Source organism: Electrona antarctica (genome assembly GCF_951216825.1).
Source record: "Electrona antarctica genome assembly, chromosome: 1".
Classification (NCBI taxonomy): domain Eukaryota; kingdom Metazoa; phylum Chordata; class Actinopteri; order Myctophiformes; family Myctophidae; genus Electrona; species Electrona antarctica.
Window position 1 is genome coordinate 59737761 of NC_136806.1, and position 20602 is coordinate 59758362.

Here is a 20602-nt window from a genome sequence, read left to right on the forward strand (position 1 = left end):
TTAAACCAGGGGTTAAACTATGTTGCGTGCACCCCTTGTGGTTCCCAAAGTGGGGTCTGGGGACCCCCAGGGGTCCTTGAGGGAGTTCCAGGGGGTCCCCAGCTAAATGATAGTTTGGAACCAAATGGACCCTTATTGGTCTATAACTCTGAGTGTACAAATGGAACCATGTGTACACTCTCAATTAACATTGATTTTACAATATAAATTGGGGTCCCAGAGATGGAAATGCCATTAAATGGGGGGTCTGTTAGAGCCGTACATATCTTCTCTTATGGGAGTTCCTGACATATCTTTTCAAATGGGAGTCCGCGGGGCGCGGGCTAATAAATGTCAATTTGGGGGTCCTTGACATGAAAACATTTGGGAACCACTGCTCTATGGGGTGCGTGACATGAAAAGGGTAATGGTGGATTTATGGTGATATTTAACACAAACAGCCAAATCTGCAACACTGTTGTAAGGAGATGTATAGAGCAGCTGCAGGAGTATACAGCAGCTGGCATGTCTTTCAGTGCAGTGACATTCTGTGATTATTTTCCATAATCATAGTAAAAAATGTATACTTTTCATCCAAATGAGAGACTGAGCGTTGGAGGTTCGTCAGCTCAGCTAGGTCAGGAGGTAACAGGGGGTGCACGGACAAAAACGTTTGTGTACCGTTAAACATATCTTGCTGAAGGTAGTGTTACCAACACATTAACAGATTCCTGTCTTGCTGTAGAAAATGCTACTTTGAAAGTACAGCATGCACACTGGCTACTGCACGTGCCATGTAGGGTAAAACGGACGAAAGGAGTGTTCGTCGGAGAGAGACGAGAGAGAGTGCTAATAATAATTTAATGTAGGCCTAAAGTTTGTAAAATAAACGGTAAAACTCCCAAGGCTCCACGTGCGTCTGTGTTTACTGTTTGTGTCTGTGTGTGCAGTGCACTTGCACGACGCCGCGCGCGGCCCCTGGTAAAGTAACGCCCACCGGAAACAGTTGATTTACAAACTCTCAACCTATTTCATTGCGACGCTTTGTGAGCTTGTAGATCGGCAGATTTCCCTGTCCCCCACACAGTTGTAGTTATATTTACACTTTTATCTCAAAATGATTTTTCTATTCTACTGTTAGCTTGTATCCTATCCCCCCACCCCCCTACACACACACACACACCCACACACACACACACACACACACACACCCACACATCCATATGCCTACATTCAGTTTTCTTGCATTTTGCTTATCTTAGGAGGTGATAACTTTGATTCAGACAGACAGACAGACAGACAGACAGACAGTACAGTCCTCCTAATACCCTTTCACTTGCCATTCTTTATTATTTTTAATAGAAACCCTTAAATGCTGCACCAGCTGACCTTTCTGAAATTTGTCTATATAGCAACTCTAGTCAGCTTTTGGTCATCATTTCTCACCAGCTTTGTTTAAACAGTAATTGACTGAATGGTTATACATATGGAGATATTATTAACTGAAGTCACACACACACACACACACACACACACACACACACACACACACACACACACACACACACACACACACACACACACACACACACACACACACACACACACACAGAAACATTGTACAGTGCGAAAGGGACAACATATAACCTATTTGTTTGATAATTACATTATGTATTGTGCCTGACTTGAATGAGCAATATATAATCGGGGACTCATGGGAGCCCATAACGCTCAGAGGCCTGAGGATTTAAACATCAAGGTTTCCCGAGTCCACCTCAGCCCCCCATACATGCAGGCTTCTTCACCAACTGTATAAGCTCTTCAACAGTTTGAAGGGGTTTACGGCACACAGGCATGACTTTAGTGACCTGTCAACCGGCCGGATACAGAATGTGTAGGGGTCTTAGTCATCCATGAGCATGCAGAGGACATATTTTAAAATATCTCCTTCTGACTGACTTCAATGAGCCATCAGGGACTGGGAACCAATAATGCTCTGAGCCCTGCTTGCCTAATCTGTACAGTAGGCTATGCGCATACAATTCGGCTGGCCGAGACGAACGAGAAAACATATAGGTCTCCTCCCAAACGGACACTCCTAAAGGTCAACAGTCACCCAAGACTTTGAAGCGACCTCTAGGGCATTATAAATCATTTAAATATTTTAAAAAAATCCTTTTTTTTCAGGCAGGACACATTTTTCATATTTGAAGGATGCCAAATCCGATGAAATGGGTCTCGTGTCTCTCCGACACTTCTAAGCGTCCACGATCCAGGAATAGACACGACATTCGGACTAAGCCGATTCAACATTTGCGGCCTTCTGTCCTTAAAATCAATAGTAAATTCCCCAAAAATCGTAGAGACAAACAGAAAACAGATCGTCGATCAGCTGGCCGAGACGAACGAGAAAACATAGGTCTCCTCCTAAACGGACACTCCTAAAGGTCAACAGTCACCCAAGAGGCTTTGAAGCGACCTTTTTGGCATTATAAATCATTTAAATATTTTAAAAAAATCCTTTTTTTTCAGGCAGGACACATTTTTCATATTTGAAGGATGCCAAATCCGATGAAATGGGTCTCGTGTCTCTCCGACACTTCTAAGCGTCCACGATCCAGGAATAGACACGACATTCGGACTAAGCCGATTCAACATTTGCGGCCTTCTGTCCTTAAAATCAATAGTAAATTCCCAAAAAATCGTAGAGACAAACGGAAAACAGATCGTCGATCACCTGGCCGAGACGAACGAGAAAACATAGGTCTCCTCCTAAACGGACACTCCTAAAGGTCAACAGTCACCCAAGAGGCTTTGAAGCGACCTTTTTGGCATTATAAATCATTTAAATATTTTTAAAAAATCCTTTTTTTTCAGGCAGGACACATTTTTCATATTTGAAGGATGCCAAATCCGATGAAATGGGTCTCGTGTCTCTCCGACACTTCTAAGCGTCCACGATCCAGGAATAGACACGACATTCGGACTAAGCCGATTCAACATTTGCGGCCTTCTGTCCTTAAAATCAATAGTAAATTCCCCAAAAATCGTAGAGACAAACGGAAAACAGATCCTCGATCGGCTGGCCGAGACGAACGAGAAAACATAAGTCTCCTCCCAAACGGACACTCCTAAAGGTCAACAGTCACCCAAGACTTTGAAGCGACCTTTGGGCATTATAAATCATTTAAATATTTAAACAAAATCCTTTTTTTTCAGGCAGGACACATTTTTCATATTTGAAGGATGCCAAATCCGATGAAATGGGTCTCGTGTCTCTCCGACAATCTGTGTTCCAGGACATTCTTCCCAAAACATTGCAGCTCATTTGTCTGTAGTTAGATCGACGTATGATCGACCACACAGAGTTGGAAGTGGACTACAAAATAATTCACAGGCACCTGCAAAATGTGCATGGTGCCTGTCTGTGTTTTGGTAAATGGCACCATCATAATATAACATGCCAGTCTCCCACCTGCCCAGAGGGGTTTAAAAATATCTATCTATCTATCTATCTATCTATCTATCTATCTATCAGCGAGACAGACAGTGAGATAGACAGCGAGGCAGCCAGACAGACAGACAGACAGACAGACATACAGCCTGTCTGTCTGTCTGTCTGTCTGTCTGAATCAAAGTTATCACCTCCTAAGATAAGCAAAATGCAAGAAAACTGAATGTAGGCATATGTATGTGTGTGTGTGTGTGTGTGTGTGTGTGTGTGTGTGTGTGTGTGTGTGTGTGTGTGTGTGTGTGTGTGTGTGTGTGTGTGTGCGCGTGTGGTAGGGGGGTGGGGGGATAGGATACAAGCTAACAGTAGAATAGAAAAATCATTTTGAGATAAAAGTGTAAATATAACTACAACTGTGTCAATGGTTATTGAGTGGGGGACAGGGAAAGACCCCCACCGCCACAGCTATCCAGGCAGAGAAGTTACATGTCCTACATGACCTCTCTCATGCTCAGATTTCCCATGGAAACTTTGAGCTTGATAATACTGATATAAGATATGTACGGCTCTAGCAGTGATTTCAACCTTTTTCAAGGACCCCCAGTTTGACATGCATATGCCACGTCAGACTTTCAGGTCCGTCATTGCCATCCCCAGTTCCTGCTTACTGATGTGAGGGTATAAATTCCAGGATCTGGTATCTTGCAACCTTACGGAGGGGGAAAGACCTTCTTTAATACTTGGTTGTCTATGCTAAATCTTTCCAATGTGTGTAGTAGCGGCACCCACACACATTAACAGCTATTTGAAAAGATTATGGATTTTACAATCACATACACACACACAGACACACGTGCACACCATGCTTGGCTCCAGGATTAAATGACTGAGGCCGGCAAATAAAAATGTCAATTGTCAAATGTCAATCAAATTTTTTAATTTAAACTATGAGGGTGCAGAATTTGCAACTACCCTCTGGCACCCTTGTGGTGCCAGACGCAGTTATTGGTTTCATAACTTTCATTTTTCATTTTACGTAGATCTATAAGGGTCCATTTGGTTTAACCAACTCTCCATCATTTAGCTGGGGCCCACCTGGAACCCCTATAAGGACCACTGGTGGTCCTCGAACAACTGGAACTCCCCAGAACCACTGCTGAGTGTAACCCACCTGATATTAACCATATAATTTAATATCAAACACAAAAAAACTGCTTGAAATAAGTTTTTTTTTAAAAACTGCATCATACAGTCAATACAGACAACATACATTAATTGACAGGTTGTAAGAAAATAATCAGTTTAAGGCCCAAACAATCTGTATTATTATATTATATTGTGAATGAAAGTGAAATAAATCAGGCATTCATCATTGTAGTTGCTGAAGAAACGTGACATAAGGAGTGTTAATGGAAAGCACTTAAAAGATCAACTACACATCCCACAATGCATTGCAGCTCTTCAGTTCACCCATAGTGCACCTCTTTTTTGAAAAGACGAAATCTGATTGGCTGTGACGTTTAGGCAGTGACGTGGCAGGCAGCCATTGGCTCATGAAAGAGTACACGCTGTCCTTTGAACAGAGAACAGAGAGGACGAGCCTGCCTGCATTCAGCAGCTGACAGACACACACAGAAGCTGTAGCATGGAATGGAGATTACAGGTAATGTAATGCTAAGCTTTTATTTATTGGTTTGCAGCTACATTTGCACTTCATACTGTAGTGTTTTCAGCCTTTGTCAATGTTTGCCTTTGTCAATGTTTTCATGTCAAACCAAAAGTAGGCTATTTGGCTGCAGACTGCAGAGCCACGTTTGAAAAGACTTAAAACATGTTGCTTAATTAAAGGTAGTGTAGAGGATTTTCTTTGGTTGAAATAAGTGTCAAATAGCTCTATATTGTGATAATCATTGGTATAGTCAGTGTTTGTTCAGTAACAGTTTAAGTAGCTCTATATTGTGACAGTAATCATTGCTATAGTGTTTGTTCAGCAACAAGAATAAAATTGGTCCCATGGCTGGAGTTTGATATTCTCCGAACATGAAATCTATTACAAGAGTATATTTCAAGAATTCGGAGAGTATCCATATGGAGGATATCACCATATTTGAATCATATCTGGTCATATTCGGGCAAAGGATTCTTTGGTTTTTCGCTCAGTGGCTGTATATTAGCACTAATTAGCACTGCAGTTGTGCACATGATTATGTAACTGAGCACTATGAGAGCATCATTTCTGGCAATTTCATTATTGCTTTCAATTAAAAAGAGGAATGTACAGTTTTGTTAGTGCAGTGGTTCTCTACCGGTCGGTCTGATTTTTTTCGGGGGTCCCCAGATGACAGTAATACTGTAGTGACAATTTAAGGAAAGACTACATCAAAAGTAATCAAGAAACCATCATATAAACTGGTCAAACATGGGCCAAATAAAAGATAGCTCATCTACAAGCTCAATGCATGGAATTGTGAGCTTGTAGATCCGATAGTCACTTACTGTCTCCAGCACATTTTGTTTTAGCCTGTCTTTGAGGTACTACTGTATATAGCTGATGTCCTATAGCCTGGTGCGTGTTAACATGTGCTTAGATAATGTAGAATTTGTTTTCGTGCATGAAATATTTTTGATAAAAAGTTCAGGAATTCACAGAGAAAAGCGGTTGGAAGGATCTCTGTGTCACTGCACACTTTGACAGTTGCTGCCAAGCCAATGCCATGAGTTCTAAATGTACAGATGAGTTACATACAAGGACAGTACAGTAATTTAGAGTTACTTTAGATACATACTGATTAACCTATTTACATCACTGATGGTCGATAGGGAAGTGTAAAATAATCAAATTAACCTTTTATATAGAGCACAGTTGCACTGGATTTCATAAATTTTACTCACCGCTGAGTATAACGTGAAGTTTAGGTGGAGTACAAAGCAGCAACACTGCCAACACAGCATGCTGCAACCAAACACTGAATGCTGCCTTCAGTGACTGACACAGTGAGGGGAGTGGCAGTTCAGGAAGTGACATCATATTCTTTATACTGATCTGACTGACTGATCATTGACATGTTTGGTTACCATTTTTAACTGGGTTACCCCTCCGATTGCAAATGTTATAGTAGTTAGTTAGTTTCTAATAGTATTTCATATTTTATCACCTTGTTTATTAGTGATTGCTTGAAAGTTTCCAGAGTGTCAACCAGTTGCTGATGATATTGTGACATCAAATGATGCAACATGAAAGCATAGGATTGGCACAAATCTTTTATGTTGATGGTGATGAGCAGTTTTAAAATCTTAATGATGCTTGTTTTATTATTTTGTTTCTTATTCAGAGTCCTGTTTTCTGCAAAACGTCTACCCATCAGCGCTGGCATCAACCCTGGAGTTTCTGGAGAGGTGTGTATTTTTGTGTTTGCTTTAGCCTGCACTAAAAGAAAGTAGCACTGCCTAATTTAAATCTTTTCCATTAGAAGTTGCCTTAAATGAACAACTTTGTTTTATAATATATATATATATCTATATATATCTATATATAATACTGTTTTTATTCTATTTCCGCAGGTGTCTGTTCTCCATCAACCCAGAGAAGGAGAGCACATCTTATCTATAGTTGTGAATCCTAGGTCTACCTTGATTCACTCTCACCATGATTAGTGAGATTGTTGATTATGGTAAGATTCATAGTTGCGCACGTGCGTGCGTGGACACACACACACACACACACACACACACACACACACACACAGTACTTAGATATACACACATTAATAATTTGAATTCTATTTTATCAGGTCAACCCAGATGGTGGAGAAGACGACCAAAGACCAGGAACCTTTGAGTAACATGATCTTCGAATATGGCCTTTTAAAACAAGTAAGCTTAAACATTCAGTACGCATTTCATAGACACAAACACACACATACACCACCCTCCAGTTTTTATTATTTTTTAATTGCTTTAATATAATCTACATTAGTTTATTTTCTTTACATAGCTGTATTATAATCTAAAGATTTTCTTCATTGTCCTTGTGTGTCTGCAGATGCATGTTTTTGATCAACCCAGAGAAAGGCACTAAAGTGGAAAGCAAAACAAATCACGACTTAGTGTGAATCCTAGGGTGTCTACCATGATCCAGTTTCTTTCGGACCATGACTGGGGCGTGATCTTGAATATGGTAAGAATTTTGGCCACGCACGCACGTGTTATTCGGTGCATTATTTTGGTGGCTTTCTTTCACATGTCCTCTCGGTTATGAGGGAACACGCATGCGCTTAAGACACTACACCCCGAAGAGACCCAGCTATGACCTGTGGTCCTGCACTGCTACCTATTGACCAAGGTTATTGTGATTTTGTTGGAAAATAAAACACAGAACATAAACTTGTAATAATAACAGTAATTCAATCCTAACTTATTTATTTTCCCCTCACAATTTGTAGAGCGGTAACAGCTCACCAGAAGGGTGGATGCCGTCAAGGAGTTGTCCAGCACCGTCAAGGAGAGCTTTTCAGGGGTGACAGAGAGGCTGGACAGGATGGAGGCATCCATCCTGCAAACGCCTCTTCCTGCCAGCCAAAAGATTCCCCAAGAGTTGTCTGTATGTACTTAATCTACCTATTTATCTTTATCTTCAACAGAGCCCCCCCCCCCCCCCCCCCCCCAACAGTACAACTCTAGAACCCCTTGTATAAATGTATGGCTGTGACCCTACCCAGAATATTCATATTTTAACTGGGGGCCCCACCCTAGCCACAACGCCTCAAACTGGGAGGCGTTGTGAGCTTGTAGATCGCCTTTTTTCATGTTTTCTGCTTTCTTATGTAATAGACAATTTGGTATTGAAAAGGTCTTGAAAGTCATTCAATTGTGACTTATGCAAATACCCTGTATACACTTACTGTATACTGTACGTTGGTTTGTTTACTGTTGAGTGAGGAAACGATGTGTGCACATTGAGCTGATCTGGGGGATCCTCAATCATCTATGTATTACTGTTAGTATAACAGTATGTCCAATATTATCCATGTATTATGGCATTAAGCATGTACCGATATTATCTATGCCCTCTCCATGAAGCATGATTAGACACCACTGTATTAATGTCCCTACAGGCCTCTGTCCGGAACACCTACAGAGAAATGGGAAAGGAATGGTACGTCCAGCCAACTGACTTGTACGTTTTTTTCCCCTCTGAAATGCCTCTGTTTGTGAAATAACAACGCATAGTCAATGGACATTTTTATCGTGTTATGCTGAATGATATCTTAAAAGTGTGATTATCCACAGCTTCAGGAAGGATCACAATGTGAGAGTGACCAAGGCCATTGTGGAGGCGATCAAGGACTCAGAGCCACACTGGGACCTCAGCTTGATCAGGAGTAAGTCTAACATCACATTCATTTGGCGACTTAGTCCTTTTGAAGTAGCAATTTTAACAATTGAGTGACCTAGCTTACCATGTGATCCTAGTTTACTGAGGCACTTCACTGTCTCTGCATTCTATGTATGTTTACCTTGCTTACTGTAAATCGCTCTTGATAAAGTGTGCTAAATGCCTAAATTGTAGATTAGTGTTGATTTGATACGGTTAAAAATAACAGATGGCACAATGACCAAATATTGACAAATGTAATATTGGTGTTATTTTTTTGTTAAATAGGTTGGTTTTCTATTCAAATGGTAATCATGTCTGTAGTGTTTGCTAAATAATAGGGGTCTCCCTGTCTCTATAGCTAGCTCGTCAGAGTACCCCCATTTAGTTTGACAGTTTACAGTTTGTCTGCTAATTTCTATCACCATCCTTTTGAGATGCCTTAATATAATACATTTAGAGATCATAATGTGGTATTTGTGTTGTCATTTGGCATTCACTAGAAGCCTGTAACAGGGCTTTTGAAAGCCTCAAGACAACCACACGAATTGAGCTGCCCGGGACATTGGAGGATGTGAAGAGGAAGAAGGCTCTCACTAGCCGGAGGGATCGGGTGAGCTATTGACCTGCTCTTACTGACATGTGAAATGTCAGAACCTGATGTCTCCCTTTTGACTGATACCTGTCCATTTAAACTCTAGACGGGCCTGCCCCAAAGTTATTAGTGCAGCTGCGCCCGGCAACTAGAGTTCTCAACAGGCCCGAATTAAGGCCCGGCCCTCATCAAACCCTGTACACAAGAGAATGTCCCCGCTACCACCCTTAGATCTCCATATATGGAGCTGACCTGTTCTGACATTCCATATGTTGATCTGACATCATCAAACACTGTACACTCAAGACATGCTCCTTATAGTCCGGCAGCCACGGTTATGGGGTGGGAAATTTGGTATATAGTCTTTTTTTTTATTGGCCTAAAATATTGTCTATATACATACATTCATGAATCCACTTGCTGACCGGCTGTCACTATTGGGCATTTTTTTTATAGGGGTTTCTTGTGACCCTACCATTAACATCCTATGGCAGGCAGAAATGTCAAAAATGATCTTTATGCTTTAAGTAGCATGTGACATGTCAAACTATGGGGTTTTCATGATTCTGAATCGATTCCAAGCATTAGTTTGAGGTCAGCACATTTTGGGCACATTGGGCTAGTGGCTATGGCTGCTTTTAGCCCAATGAGTGTTTTTTGTGCAAAACTAATGCTTGGAATGGATTCAGAATAATAAACCCCCTAGTTTGACATGTCGCATGCTACTTAAAGCAAAATTAAAGTTTGACATTTTTGCCTGCCATAGGATGTTAATTTTAAACAAAAGAAGCCTGTCGGCTGCCGGACTATTAGGCTATATGGAAAGAATTCATTCCATGTTGATCTGACCCTTCCATGCCAAAGCGCCAGTGCTCGCCCAGCACTGGCCAGCAGTCTACCGTCAACGAGTGCACACATCCGCCTCTTAGGTGTCTTACTGGTTTATTTAAGCCAAGGGATATAACAGTGAGGTGGTCATTACAGAGAAATCTGCTGCAGGACATGAAGCAGAGGGGTCATACACAAAGGGGTAGAATGTTTGGAGATGTGTGTAGTTGCCAATGACATAATAGCGTTGTCCCGATTTCTTTCAGACTGAGTAAAAGTACTTAATTGTTAGTACTCGCCAATACCGAGTACCGATACGAGTACTTTTTCTTTTCTTTGAGTAACCACTTAATTTACCCCCTTTTTCTCCAATTTAATTTCATATGCCTACAACAGTTGGCGGGGTGTGGAGCCCAAGGAGACCCGCATGAGGGTTCATTCTGGACTCTTTACCCTGAGATCCCCCCTGCTCCAGAGGGGTGTGGAGCCCAAGGAGACCCGCATGAGGGTTCATTCTGGACTCTTTACCCTGAGATCCCCCCCCCCTGCTCCAGAGGGGTGTGGAGCCCAAGGAGACCTGCATGTGGGTTCATTCTGGACTCTTTACCCTGAGATCCCCCCTGCTCCAGAGGGGTGTGGAGCCCAAGGAGACCCGCATGAGGGTTCATTCTGGATTCTTTACCCTGAGATCCCCCCCTGCTCCAGAGGGCAAACGTCTGTACATAAAAGAGGCCCTGGAGGGTGAAGAGGAAGGGACTGGAGGAGTGTGAGTGCGTGAGTGTGAGAGGCATGAATTCCGTTTGTGTCCGAGCATAGGCATGGTAACGCCCCGCCTGCCTGTGACTGCCTGTCTTGACTGTCCTCCGAGGTGGATATGCTGGATAGTCTGATGCGAGGTTACTCCGTGGTGGGAAATGATACAAGTAGTATGGTATGATACAAGAGAACGCTAACTTGTACGTTTTATTTTTGTAGAAAAGGCAAACTAATATTGTTTATGCCGTTTGCTTTGATGGAATAATTTATTGAACATGCACGCCATAATATGATTTGATTTGGGTGTGTTTGTGTTGATTATTGTGTAATTTGTGTAAACTTGAAATATTATTGTACTATAAAAAGATATATTTTCCCTTCATCTTTATCTTAGTGTAATAGTATTAGTTTACTATAATTAGATTAATACATGATAATCAACACTAACACTTTATTTAGAACACACCCAAATCAAATCATAGTAGGTTACAACATACGTGAAATTCAATCAAAGCAAACTGCATAAACAATATTAGTTTGCCTCTTCTACAAAATTGTAGCCTATTTATTTCTCAATCTCACCACGGATTAATTAACCTCGCGTCTCCGAGGACAGTTAAGACGGGCAGTGTCTGTAGACCAATCACAGGCAGGCGGGGGGTTACCATGCCTCAGCCGTGCCTATGCTCGGACACAAACGGAATTCACGCGTGTGAGTGGTTTCCCCTCATCTGCTCCTCACCCTGACTCCCGTCGTCTGTGCTCCATCCTGTGCGCCATCATGTGTTCTTGTTCTTGTCCTGTTCAGACAAACTGAGAATGTCCTGGACAAACTGAGAATGTCCTGGCTACAATACTTTCAAGCTGCCTTTTTTTGTTTTAAAATGTATTTAAATGTTTAAACCTTCATTGTATTGTTCCTTCCTGTGACTTTTTCAACCTAGGTTCATGTTTTAGGTTATTATAGAAAGTAAAAGATTAATGTAATTTCTTTTTTCATTTGCTGCTTTTTTTTTGTTTTAGGAATTTTAGCTGTTTCATTTTTTCACATTTTTATAGCATTTATTTTTTTATTATTTACTATAGTCTTACTAGACTCCAAGAAATTACATCTGGCCACAAAATATCACAGGATCTACTGAATGTGTCAAACGTACATGACAGTGTGGCTTCCTCCCAGTAGGCTATACCTTCACATTCAGTAGATCCTGTGATCTTTTGTGGCCAGATATAATATCGTGGGGTCTAGTAGGACTATAGTAAATAATAAAAAAATAAATCGCTATAAATTTTTGTAAAAAAGTACCCCCATGCTCGAATGATTCAAAATTATGCCAGAATACACATTGCCTGGTCCCCACTACCCTTGATTCTGCCGCCCCCGAGTACACTTCATTCAACTGTATTCAATGCTTTCATGTTGCATCCGTATCTTTTGGAGGCATGGCCCCTGTTTTCAGGTTGATAAATAAATGTTTGTTTGCACTGAAGTGATTTTTGTTTTGTAAATTGTTTTTAGCTTGATGTTTATATTCAAAGTAGGTCGCCTTTTTGGATGAAACATTTGGTGTAGAGGGGAAAAAATAACTGGGCCTAGTATAAAGTTTTGGGTACACTGAAATATACAGGTCATATTCTGACAAGATACAACTGGTGTTCGGATTTAGGATATGACGACGGGTCATATTCTGACAAGATACAACTGGTTTTAGGACTTAGGATATGACGACAGGTCATATTCTGACAAAAGATACAACTGGTTTTAGGACTTAGGATATGACGACAGGTCATATTCTGACAAAAGATACAACTGGTTTTAGGACTTAGGATATGACGACAGGTCATATTCTGACAAGATACAACTGGTGTTTGGATTTAGGATATGACGACAGGTCATATTCTGACAAAAGATACAACTGGTTTTAGGATTTAGGATATGACGACAGGTCATATTCTGACAAAAGATATAACTGGTTTTAGGACTTAGGATATGACGACAGGTCATATTCTGACAAAAGATACAACTGGTTTTAGGACTTAGGATATGACGACAGGTCATATTCTGACAAAAGATACAACTGGTTTTAGGACTTAGGATATGACGACAGGTCATATTCTGACAAAAGATACAACTGGTGTTTGGATTTAGGATATGACGACAGGTCATATTCTGACAAAAGATACAACTGGTTTTAGGATTTAGGATATGACGACAGGTCATATTCTGACAAAAGATACAACTGGTTTTAGGACTTAGGATATGACGACGGGTCATATTCTGACAAAAGATACAACTGGTGTTTGGATTTAGGATATGACGACGGGTCATATTCTGACAAAAGATACAACTGGTTTTAGGACTTAGGATATGACGACAGGTCATATTCTGACAAAAGATACAACTGGTTTTAGGACTTAGGATATGACGACAGGTCATATTCTGACAAAAGATACAACTGGTGTTTGGATTTAGGATATGACGAAAGGTCATATTCTGACAAAAGATACAACTGGTGTTTGGATTTAGGATATGACGACAGGTCATATTCTGACAACAGATACAACTGGTTTTAGGACTTAGGATATGACGACAGGTCATATTCTGACAAAAGATACAACTGGTGTTTGGATTTAGGATATGACGAAAGGTCATATTCTGACAAAAGATACAACTGGTGTTTGGATTTAGGATATGACGACAGGTCATATTCTGACAACAGATACAACTGGTTTTAGGACTTAGGATATGACAACAGGTCATATTCTGACAAAAGATACAACTGGGGTTAGGACTTAGGATATTCATAGTAGTCATATCTTGACATTGGATATGACATGTATCCTGGATAAAATTAACTCCATATTCTAGAAGAATAAAATTGTTCCCATTCTGGAGTTTTGATATTCTCCGAACATGAAATCCATTACGGGAGTATATGTCAAGAATCCGGAGAGTATCCATACGGATATCACCGTATTTGAATCATATCTGGTAATATTCGGGCAACGATTTCTAGGGATTCTTGGGTTTTTCGCCCAGTGACTGCCTGCTTTTTACTAACACTAACATTACAAAGATGCCCAGAACATTGAGATGAACCTGTGTAGTTTATGGCTGCTCCAACAGTAGTGGCAACATTAAAAAAAAAAATCCACCGCGGTGGCTTTATGAACCTCATACTACTTTATACCTCATACTTTAAATGCTTAGTATGAGGTATAAAGTACAGCAGCCTTGTGTTCAAAAAAGGGAAAGATTGGGTATTGGGTAAGACTGACGTTATGTATCTTTCAGGACCTTTCACTGCTTTGTCTCAACCATTACTCAATGGCTCTGGTCTCAGCTACCGCGGTGGATATTTTGACATTCCGTTTTTATTTTTTTTGGAATGTTACCACTACTGTTGGAGCAGCCATAAACTACACAGGTTCATCCCAATGTTCTGGGCATCTTTGTAATGTTAGTGTTAGTAAAAAGCAGGTAAAGGAGTAATGTTTGAGCAGACTAACATCAGTCACTCTACCATTCAATGTAGTAGAAGACGTGCAGGTTTACCCACAGATACGTCAGCTCCGCCTACAGGAAATACGTAAGCTGCGACCATGAGACCCGTTTCTGGATTCGTCTATAGAGACAGTAACATGATATTGAAGAGCAAAAAAACCCTTCTTATAACCTCTGAAGGTGATATGATTGTAGTCTGAAATCCTATGTTGGCAGTGTGTTTCGAAAAACATGTGCAAACCAATCCCATAAGCATTACTAAGCACCCTTAACTGGTTCCGTCCACACGTCCTAGGGAATCGAACCGAGGGGTACATCCGACTTCCTCAGACGTCCTAGCGCATCCTCAATGATACGGGGCGAGATAAGAATATTCTGAATTTGTTCCTTTTTTTTATTTGTCCGGCTACCGTATGTTACACTCTAGGCAATTGTTAGCTTACCATTGACTTAGCTGTTAGCGCGGCGGAAAGAATGACTCGTCTCTCCTAATCCAGGGCGCTCTCCGTGGTGTTGAACGGATCGATATACTGGCACTGAATTTCTGCTCCTCATCCGTCTCTCCCGCAAAATATGAACGCTTTTTGGATCATATATCGTATAAATTAAAACGATCGCAATGTAAGCTAGCTATGTAAAGTAAACTTTTTTTAGTGGATTGTTTCCGGGTCGTGGGTTTCCGAGTAAAAGCGGCCATGTCTTTCCGGCACCCCAGAGCTCCTATTTTGAAGGACTTCCGGCACTGATTGTGTTAACTACACATCTCACTCTATTCTTCTTTTTTTTTAAATAATACTATTTTATTACATTTTTAGGTTTTCACATAAAGATGTGTCATACATGTATACAAATAAAGTAGAACAAACTAGAAAGGTCAATTAAAAGCACAATACAATAAAAAAAAAAAAAAAAAAAAAAAAAAAAAGGGGCAAGCAGCACATTATCATGGAACTGGGATACACAACACAGTTAGATATTAATAGAAAATGTGTAGTACACACAACACATTCTCACGATTCTACTGAAAGTTTTGCAACCATGTCTGTGTAATGGAGGGAATATATATATATTTTTTTTTTTTTATATATATATATTTTTTTTTTATTATTATTTTGTTTTCTGCTCCCTTTCCTTTTAGGCACCACATCGCTCATCTAACTCCAGTGTGTGCCCTGAAGAGCAGAGCGATGCCTGCTGGGGGACCTGATGGCAGGGGGCTCCATATGGCTGAGGTCAACGCCACAGTAACACCAGGCCCTATAACCACTACAGTAGCTGACTCACCCAGACCCAGCTCTGAACTGGAACTCTGTGCACTAATGGCCTTTTTAATGCAAAACAGCTGAAGGTTATAACACTAACGGCCGTTTGGCTAGGCGGTGCTATAGCTATCGCTAACTTGGTTAACCTTATAGCCGGCACAGCCTGACAATGTCTTAACCAGCCAAATATGACTAACATTTAGCAGCCCGTCAGGGAGAGGCTAAACGTTAAATGACAAAATGTAGTGCTCGGCCAAGACACTGTGCTAACCAGCGTCTGTAGTTGTCTCGAGGTGAGAAGCTTTATATCCGTACACAGCACAACATTGGACCTTCCACGAAAAAGGACTTTTAACAATGCAAAAACGGAATGAGAAGCATATCCCCTTGTTCTGTCAGAATGCCAGTAACTGGAGTGTGTCTGTGAATTGTTTTTTGTTTGGAACGTTTTATCATTCTTGCATACTGTTTTTTTTTACGTTTTCTTTTTTACATGAGTAAGAGCAGTGTTCTAGCTGAGCTCACCGGCATTAACTGCATTTACTGTATTCCGCTTGTTGCTCGGGTTATATGCAGAGCAATGCAGATTGTCAGGGATTCGACGGGACCCACAGCCACGCTTATTTCCTCTGTGGGACTCAAAAATAGCAGACCTACAAGCTCATAGCGTGCCACTCGGCTTGTAGATCTGCTATTTTTCAATAGCTATTTTTTCAACACGTCATCAGTTAAAACTGTTATTTATTTAAGACAGCCAAAGTGCCCCGCTAGCACAGCGCCTCCACACACACACACACACACGCACACGCACGCACACACACACGCACACGCACGCACATCCTCTCTAATCTTTGGAAACTGCCTGTCATTCACCTCATTGTCTCAAGTGAGCACGAGCGCGCGTAGAAACACACGCACACGTGTGCATACAGTACAGATACGGACACACACACTCTGTAAGCAGCATCCCCCCCCCCCCCTCCCCCCACACACACACACACACACACACCACACGCACAGCCTATAATACACTATTATGTGCTCCGCACGATCAATACCTCACATAACCCAGTGCGCTGCACACCACAGTGTCAATATGAACTCTCGTGCACATCTGTGGAGATGAAGAAGAAGCAGCAGCAGCGGTGGTGATTTGGCGGCTCCTTGGCTCACAGGCCTCAGAGGCACGGGTCTCAGCGTAGGGCCAATTTGTACTGTAGCTCAGTGGGTTCTCGTATATATATATATGCCGATAAATGTCAGCGTACAAGACAGTCGGCCACTGCGGGGCTCTTAGTGTTCCCCCCGCTGTGCTCTGTGATGGTGGGGAGACGCTGCCCTGGAGCATCCGAGCTATGCCAGGCTGGGACTCTCCGTCTCTCTCTCTTTCTCTCTCTCTCTCTCTCTCCAAATTCCAAGCACTACAGCAGGCAGGGGTACAAAAGAGAGGATATATATATATATAGCGGCATAATGTCGGTGTGGTGCTATATATTCATCCTGTAATCTCCTCCTACATGCGTTTGAAATGAACGGGAGTTATTTCGCATATTTCGAATTAACACACCCCACTGAATGCCTCGTCAACTGTTTTTTTCCCCCTCACTTAAAGGACCACTTCACCACTTTTCAACTTCTCTTCCTATAATTGGTGCTAACTAATGTTCATGATAAAATACCACCATTTTTTTCTACTCAGTCTGTGTCTCATAGGAGGGCTGTGGGCAGTTCAGAAACCCGTCCACCAGTGACATCATCAATGGTGAATCCAAGCTAATAGAAACGGCAGGCTTTCTTTTCCTGAAAAGTTGCAATGCAAAAGTTGAAGCCATCGTTCTCACGATAATACAAATCTAAATATATTTTAAAACAAACAAACAAAAAATCTGCCTAATGATGATGTCACTGGTGGACGGGTGTCCGAACTGCCCAAAGCCCTCCTATGAGACACAGACTGAGTAGGAAAAAAATGGTGGTGTTTTATCATGCACATTAGTGAGGACCAATTATATGAAGAGATGTTGAAAAGTGGTGAAGTGGTCCTTTAATTGCTTTTCGCAAGGAGACCTGTGGTCAAAACGAGCTTGGCCGTCTTCATGCCCGGGTCACGTTCTTTATAAAAGAAAATCATTATTCTATTCTTCTATTAAAAGCCAAGTACACACTTCAGAATCGCAAATTTGTTGTGGCAGCCAGGATAACGCTGAGCATGTACAAAATGGACAAAGATTGACTTGTGTTAAATTAACACTGATTATTATACTGTGTGGTATTGAGTTGTAGATAACTGCTGATGTCAATGGTTTTGTTTTTTACGCCTGGCGCCGAAGGGGTCAGCTGTGTCTGTATCGATGTCCAGTATGGCTGTATACGGGGACATACAATGTATATGCCCAAATATGGAGTATTTGGCCAAATATGGAGCCCCCACGTTTTTACAGATTACTTCTGAAGATGTCAGCCTTTCCAAATATGGCATTTTCCACACAGCTTCAGATGACAGAGTTACGCAAACTCCGTTCACTTCATGGGGCCAGTCGAATGGCGGCTCTCGACTTCTATTGAGCATGGGGATAACCGGAAGTTTACGGGTACATGAACCACGTGACCGGGCTGTTTTCTGCCCCCTCAAGCCTCAATATCGCAACTCCTCTATTCAGATGAGCCTCCAAGTAACTGACTGCACGGTAATTTCAAAGCATGCATGTGAACAAACACACACTGAAGTGTTTTGCGTTTCTTTCCCACTCACTGCAGTCTGAGTCAGAAAGATGACGGGGTGAAAAAACAACCACAGGGTTTTTCCAGCTGATGGCCAGACAGACCTTCGACACCTGTCAGAAATGGTTAGAAAGGGTCAGGGCAAAGAAGGCTTTGGTGAGTGAAACCACGGTGCTGTGGAGCTCCTCAGAGGGACTAAAAGATCTGAGAGGCAAGAGAAGAAAAGACTCCATTTACCCCTCCAGGCAGGGCTTTTTTGTATGAGAGCAGGGGGGGGGGGGGGGGGGTCCACTTTGATGTGCTTGCCACAGCAGATTTTCTAAAACAAAAGGTCTCTAAAAAGAAAAGTGAGCTAATCCGTGCTTTAACCCATTTTGACCTTTCTAAAAATGTCTTCTACATCCTGACAGTTTTTCTGAAAAAGCTATGTTTCTGTCAGTCGATTTTTCAAAAATAGCAGACCTACAAGCTCGTAGCGCGCCACTCGGTGGCGCGCTATGAGCTTGTAGATCTGCTATTTTTCAATAGCTAAAGCATAACATAATGCTAACGCCAAAAGGGGTTCCCGCCCAAAATGGGTTAATCGTATGGCGTTCATGTCCCACGGAGAACACATGTATGCACTATGCAGTCATTAACTCTTACACACTTCATTTATATCTACCTTATAATACATGTTGACCGGGGCAGGGTCTATATTGTTCCCCCTCATTTTTTGTCCCTAGACTAAGGGCTCCATTTTCGTCACCGCTAAACCCCTTATCCCTAAACTTCTTTGCCTTTTTTTTACTATTTTGCAAAACATTTTTTAATAGTTAAAATGGCCAGTCTACAAGCTCACAACATGTCAATAGTAGATTGGCTAGTTGAACTATTCAAAAATGTTTTTCAAAATAGTAAAAAACTAGAAAAAGTGCCCTTCTGGGCACAGATCTCCACCAGGAGGATAGGACTGTGTGAGATGTTTGGCAAAATGTTTAGGAGTAATATAAACATGTTTTTTTGTTTGTTAGTTTTTTGCAACAATTTTCTTCATTTTGTTGAGGAAATGCAGAGTGCCTGGTGGCACTATAATAGGCCAATGTGAAAAGGGTGCCATTTCTTCATATGCCTTTGATGGCAATTGGATGATTTGAGGCATTTTGTTCCAAAAATGTGTTTTGCAAGAATCAACCTGTTGGTGGTGCTATAACAGGCCAATGTGAAAAGGGTGGGATATATTCCTCAGCCTAGTAAGAAAATGTGTGAAAGATTTCACGTAAATTGCATGCTGCGTTCATGATTTGAGGCTTTTGTTCAAAACGGGGCAATCTTGCAAACTGTGAAAGCCAATTATAGCCAATTAGGATGGAATATGAAATATCGGACAGATCCGACTTGAGCACATGACCATATAGATACTGTGTAACGATTTGTGAGATTTTTGGACAGAATCTGGAGGAGTAATATCAAAAAATGTGTTTTACAAAAGTCGGCCTCCTGGTGGCGCTATAAAAGGCAGATGCGGAAAATGCAGGTCAAAGATTTGTCCTTGGCCTCTAGGGAGTGTGCATGCAACGTTTCACGCAGATCGGTGCAGTTTTAGGTAAAAAATGTGAAAAGCTGCCTCATGGTGGCGCTATAACAGGCCGTTCTGGAAAATGTGGGGCAGAGGTTCATCGTTGGCATCCAGGGGAGTGTGTGTGCAAAGTTTGGCATCGACCGGGTTAACGGTGCCGGAGATTAGCTGGTAACGGACAGAAGTTTAGGGAGAAGGGGTTTAGCGGTGACGAAAATGGAGTCCTATATCTCTTCACCGAAAATAGGCAATCTACAAGCTCACAACGTGAGCACTTTATTTCTGCCTGAATATCAGTTTATGACGACATGCCCAAAATAGGGACGCTATAGAGTTCATGTAGTTGAGACATGCTAACCTTGCAGCCAGCCTTCATTATTATAAGCACCTCGACTCCACGTGTGCACAGTGCACACACTCACACACAGCTTGGTATCATCCTCCCACAGTGCTCACTGACTGTTAGTTGTGATACAGTTGCTATGGGAACCATCCCCAAGGACGTGGCAGGCAGCACAGGTTCTTCGAGACGTGAAGGTGGGCACTCTGTTCGTAATGGGAATGCTAATAACC

At 41.6% G+C, this 20602-nt stretch overlaps 2 protein-coding genes across 3 annotated transcripts in view; both read left to right on the forward strand.

Moving 5' to 3' along the window:
- drp2 (dystrophin related protein 2) overlaps positions 1 to 15731 on the forward strand; it is a 201813-nt gene extending 186082 nt beyond the window's left edge. The window contains exon 23 of the mRNA XM_079520405.1: positions 15627 to 15731. Within this exon, the coding sequence (XP_079376531.1) occupies positions 15627 to 15646 (20 nt within the window). The 3' untranslated portion in view covers positions 15647 to 15731. The remainder of the gene's footprint in view (positions 1 to 15626) is intronic.
- LOC306923675 (uncharacterized protein) lies at positions 7539 to 11281 on the forward strand. Of its 2 annotated transcripts, none has more exons than XM_079501906.1 (6): positions 7539 to 7607; positions 7873 to 8030; positions 8545 to 8606; positions 8720 to 8811; positions 9308 to 9417; positions 10624 to 11281. In XM_079501906.1, the coding sequence occupies exons 2-6, from the start codon at positions 7968 to 7970 to the stop codon at positions 10837 to 10839; spliced, it is 543 nt and encodes a 180-aa protein (XP_079358032.1). In that variant the 5' UTR covers positions 7539 to 7607; positions 7873 to 7967; the 3' UTR covers positions 10840 to 11281. The 2 variants fall into 2 exon arrangements, with proteins under 2 accessions (XP_079358032.1, XP_079358033.1); XM_079501907.1 differs by having other exon boundaries at positions 8545 to 8585.
- Positions 15732 to 20602: the final 4871 nt, after the last annotated feature.